Raw genomic sequence first — 5495 nt, 5'->3', positions numbered from 1 at the left:
TCTAATTGTGTGTTAGTTATGGTAGGTTATACCTACTAGGTTTTCTCAAAATAGTCATATTTGTCTGATACACAAACAATCCGCGAATCGGCTCGGCTTCAGCTTCAGGCTTGGTCTTTGGTCATTGGAGTTAGACACTGGTGCTGGTCCATGAGAGGAGGTGACAAAGCGGCACTGTTGCCAGATGCTGACGGATGAAATTCTGGAAGGCCGCTTTGTGTGAGTCTCTGGAGCCAAAGATCTAAAAGCAAGGTTCATTTGTTTTATTTTTGAATTTTTATCTTCGGATTGACAAAGCCTTGATAAGTAATTTCTGGTACTGCTAGTTTCACATACTTGTGAAGGCTTTTGACTCCGGGCCGGTTACCGAGATTGACAAAGTGAAGTTTTCCGCTTGCTGAAGTGTTGTTGCCGGGGAATTACTTCATCTATTAGGTGTTGCAGAAGAGAGCAGTCCTTACAATGCTTTGCTCAAGCTCACACCTCGAGAGTCGAACCAGTTCTTCAAAACCAACTTCTTGTCTCTCCATTTTTCAAAAGTTTTTACCAATTCCAAATTGCGCTAGGGTCAGCGTGATCTATAAAATAAAATATTCTCGCAGCTCGTTCTGGCTCTTCAGAGCCAAAACATTTTCCTAATTTTTTAAATAGGTCTACAATAACCCCAAAAATTGTACCAAACTGGACACAAAATTATTTCTCTGGCAACACTGGATTGAATCCTTATGTTTATTTTGTGGACCAGAAATCGGATCTGGATCCGATGTTGACTCGATCGCATGGTTGGTTTGTTTTAAATCTTTATTGTCGGACTGACCATAGACTTTACATTAGTAGACGAGAAACTGGCTTTTTTCTCGCTTTATCTGCGTTCCAGTCACGCTTCAGTGGTGCTTACTGACTTCGCTCAGCGACGTAGGGTATTTGTTTGAGGTATTTGCGGAAGGTTGCGAGATTGCAGGCAGCATATTATAAAGAACTCTATTGCAGCAAATTAGCGGTTGGTTTGATGGAATGATGCTTGTGTACGGTAATTGAGATGTCCAGTGAGACCTTATCTCATATTATTATTATCATATTATAGACCTAGCTAACAGTTGCAACTTGCATTATAAGCATTTAAGCAAGGTAGGTAGGCCCAGATCAAGTTACTTAGTGGTATAACATTCTGTCATTCCATAGCTCCAAGTTTTTGTTCTTTTCCTGGATGTTCTACCAGGTATAAAAAGGGACACTATGTTTACATTAAGCAAGTGAAAAGTTTAAAGTTTTTGAAGAAAGACACTGATGAATATCAACATCAAGAATTGCTTAATCATTTGGTATCATCATATCGAAATCCAAATGCAAAAGAAGATAACATAAGTCTCAAATTCATCGTGGGCAATGTGGAATTTGCGAGAAGCATTTCAAAACTTCTGATTTCATCTTGAGTAAGTTCTGTTGAATTTCATCATTGATTGCTGGTATCCGTTGAAAAATCGGTAGGTTTACAGACAGTAGGCCTATCTGTATGTTAAATATTCATATTGCATTAGGGGACTTAGACCTGTACCAGTATATGGTTTTTACTAATGTCCAATATGTTGCTCTGCAACATTAACAGTCTCAATTAACAAATCAAAAGTTGTTAACAACATTAACAAATCAAAAGTTGTTTTAACGTTCCTATCAGATTTCATTGCTATATTTTATATAGCAAGTGTTTTATCCAGTGTACTTTGACTGGTCTGATAAGACTTTGAGGCCAAAACGGTGTCGCTGTTTGCAGTTATACTTATGTCTTAATTGTCTTAATGGCCTTCAAGGTGCATTATAAAAGAATGATATCTTACAATGAATAAAAGAATGATAGAATAAAAGAATGATATAAAATTATTGTCTTAATTATCAGTCTTACTGGACCTGTTAGCTTTTATTGTGGGTTTACTGCCAATATTCAAACTTTTATACATTTGTACAACGCACTGCATAAAGCTTTCTTGTTGACATACACTTTTGGGTGACAATTTTAGTTTCAATATTGTTAAACTGAACTGCAAGAAACCACAGTATCATGTATTGTAGATCATTAATGTCATGGTATTTATGTATATTTCTAGCTCCAAATTCTTTCCAAGAGTATAATGCTGAAGTGAACTATAGCTTGGAATATGAGCATACTCCGAAGAAACGTTCAAGTTGTGCTCCAATGCAAAGTACTACTCCAAGTGGCAACAGGATGATTTCTTGTTCAGAACTTGAGCCTATTTTTAGTACGTATATGAAAGTGATTCATTGATTTGAACTTTTGATGGAGCATACAATTACAATGTATGTTGGACTATGCTTCTTACTTTTTGTTGTTACCTTGTGTTAGCCATGATTGCACACATACAGTGAATCAGTTAAACGAGTGTGGCTATTTATACAAATTTTAGTTAAGTGTGAAACTCATTGTTGTTTTAGGTGAATCCTATTTATGGCAATGTGTTCTTTACATTCAGAGATGGGCGTGATCTTGATCTTGAAGATCACAAGTGATCTTGAAGATCAAGATCGTGATCTTGATCTTGATCTTCAAGATCACTTTTTTTTTGGTGATCTTGATCTAAGATCACTTTTTTTTGTGTGATCTTGATCTTGAAGAACAATAAGATCAAGATCACTTTAAAATTGAATTTTACTTCCTAGATAGAAACATTTTTTTAGAACTCGTCCTGTACAAAGTAGTTAGTGGTAACTACTAACATTAAGCCACTGTTAATATGATATGTGTCCAACAAAAGACGATTTAAAGTCTCCATCTAATCTGTTCAGTGTTGCCATTTCAAAATTGAAAAAATTTTCTGTGTTGGTCGTAACAAAGAAGTCAATTACCATGTAGGCTACTTTGTGTTGACGTATAATAAAAAATGATTTAACTTTGTTCACAATTTCCATGTGTGAATTTAAAAGAAATGTTTTCTTTCTTTTACCCAATTTTAGATGTTTCAAAACTCTAGAATGGCGGTGTTAAAAAATCTGGACTCTAGGACGCCGACTTTGGTCATGTAAAGTGGTTTATTGCAGCAAATCAACCAGACCAAGACTTGTTTAGGGTCTGAGTATGGAGCGGTTTGTCTGACCGCAGGCCTCTGAACTTTTTTGATAGCAGACAACAGCATCAAGGTTGTCAGATGGATAAATGGTGCAATAAACATTGACACAATACAATGAAAGTTAAAACTGCTTAGTAAGGGAACGTTCAAATATTACGTAACGCCTTCGAGGGGGAGGGGGGGGGTTTATGCAAAGCGTTACGTTAGCGTCACATCGGGGGGGAGGGGGTTCAAGCAAAACGTTACGTAACGCTTTCGAGTACAGAATGGTAGTTTTTTGTGCTGAATTCGTAGTGAAAAAGCGTTACATGGGGGAGGGGGGGATTGAAAAAAGCGTTACGTTAACGTTACATGGGGGAGGGGGGGGTCAAAAATTCGGAAAAAAAGCGTTACGTAATATTTGAACGTTCCCTAAAACGAATAAAAACTCCTACGTGAACCAGACAAAAATTTAGAATTTAGTAAAAAATGATGCAGTTCAAAGTTTATTTTTATTTATTTATTATATAATAATAAGTATAAAACTAATTGCAAATTTTGCGACTTTTTCAGAACTGTAATTAACCTCGGCCTTGGGTGTGACGTTACGATTCTACGCAAACTACGTCAACAATTGATAGGCCTAATAGCAACAGTCACTAACTTATTACAATTCTTAGGCCAGCGATCGAGTAGTTAAAAGTAAAAGTTAGCAATACCAACTATATACCTTTTTCCAGGTTGCTAATAACTTAGTAGGCTAATTATTTTTTGCAACATCATTGATCAAAAACTTCATTTTTTTTCAAGTACACAAAAAGTGATCTTGAAAGTGATCTTGATCTTCAAGATCACGATCTTGATCTTGATCTTCAAGATCACATAGTTTAGTGATCTTGATCTTCAAGATCACCTATTCTTGGTGATCTTGATCTTGATCTTCAAGATCACCAATACTGGTGATCTTGCCCATCTCTGTTTACATTAATGTTATCTTTTTCAGCTCGGATATTCAAAGTTCTTGAACAAATTCAAGCACAACAACGGTGCTTAAAAGGACTGATTTCTGAAAAAACAACGGAAAAGAGGAGTGAAGAATTTCCAATGTTTCAAATTTTGCCAATTAATTCTCAAAAACAACTTTGTGATATAGAAAGAAAGTTACTGGATGGAAAGTTCCAAACATCTATGGTGAGTAGTTAATTACACTCACTTGACAAGTTTATTGTTTGCAGAGTCCCAAATTTATTCATTGATCATTCACATACATTAATAATAAAAGTTTTCATCATCAACAAAGTTGTTTCTCCTGGTTGGATTTTACAGGTTGCTATTTTGATCTATGATGTTTGACACAAGATACTTTTTCACGTGATTGCTAAACTGCCAGCTTTTCGTCATTGTCTATTTCCACATGTCGTTGTAAAAGTGCATGCAGGTTAACGATATAGCATAAGAATTGAGTAACAGCAGAGACTAATTTTTTGCAGGTTACTGATTTGTTGGACTTCAGCGGTAGAAGTTTGCCTGAAACCACAAGGAGAGTGCTCAAGGAAACTATGGGCAATGAATTGGCTAAGTTTTATAACTTGAGTGGCAGGGGGCTTCACGGAAAAAAAGGTTTCCAGCAACTTCGATTGTATAAAGTTATTTTTGGTGAGTTGAAAATGGTAGCTTATTTGTCATCACGTTTCTGAGTAATTATTACTAAAATTATCTACTAAATATTGTAGCATAAGCTGAGAATCAAGTTTTTCAATTTAACATTTATTATTATTTTTTTGAATATTGCATTTAAACGTTTTGTTTGCTGCAGTGGCACAGCTTTTAACGTAGGCCTACCCTCTTTTATAAGGAACAATCAATCTTTTTCTAATGTAAAAAGTTTACATTTTACAGCTGCCATTAGAGAAGTATATTCTGAGGCAACGGAAACGGACTTTCGTGCAAGTGTGGTGCATTGGCTCGATGAAGCAAAGGACAGGGATGGTGGTCGGAAAATGCGACAAGCTGACAATTCAATAAAGTTGTGAAGAAATCGTAATCTGCGTTTCATCGATTTGAAATGACTTGCGTTTATTTCTTAAAGTCAAACAGAAAGCGAAAACAACGTAAAGTGTTGACTTTCTGAAATATCTGTTTGTTACACGTTCAATAGACCTCAAACTCGTGCTCAGGTTTGGTTTGTGTAGGCCTACTTTTAGGAAAAAGTAAATTACTTCCAAATCACAATGGGCTCGAAATAAAAAAGTGTCGTGCATTACAGACCATTTTCTCAATTTCGAAAAAAGGAATTTGCTTTTTCACAACTCTACTGTGTGTATTCCTTTATGTCTCCTCATGTTATGTTTATACCATGTTGTTGTGACTGCTAAATGATGGGATGTTCATTTCTATTGTGATTTGTTATATTTTTTGTAATAAACAAATCATTGA

General features: G+C 35.7%; 1 protein-coding gene across 1 annotated transcript; it reads left to right on the top strand.

The window, feature by feature from the left end:
* Positions 1–980: 980 nt before the first annotated feature.
* On the top strand, positions 981–5495 carry LOC145786969 (uncharacterized). Its single transcript, XM_082598718.1, has 5 exons — positions 981–1433; positions 2103–2255; positions 4063–4250; positions 4550–4715; positions 4959–5495. The coding sequence occupies exons 2-5, from the start codon at positions 2192–2194 to the stop codon at positions 5090–5092; spliced, it is 552 nt and encodes a 183-aa protein (XP_082454844.1). The 5' UTR covers positions 981–1433; positions 2103–2191; the 3' UTR covers positions 5093–5495.

The sequence above is a fragment of the Aplidium turbinatum genome, chromosome 17 (genome assembly GCF_918807975.1).
Source record: "Aplidium turbinatum chromosome 17, kaAplTurb1.1, whole genome shotgun sequence".
Taxonomy (NCBI): Eukaryota; Metazoa; Chordata; class Ascidiacea; order Aplousobranchia; family Polyclinidae; genus Aplidium; species Aplidium turbinatum.
Note: the sequence above shows the minus strand (reverse complement) of the source record. Positions and strands in the feature narration are given on the sequence as shown.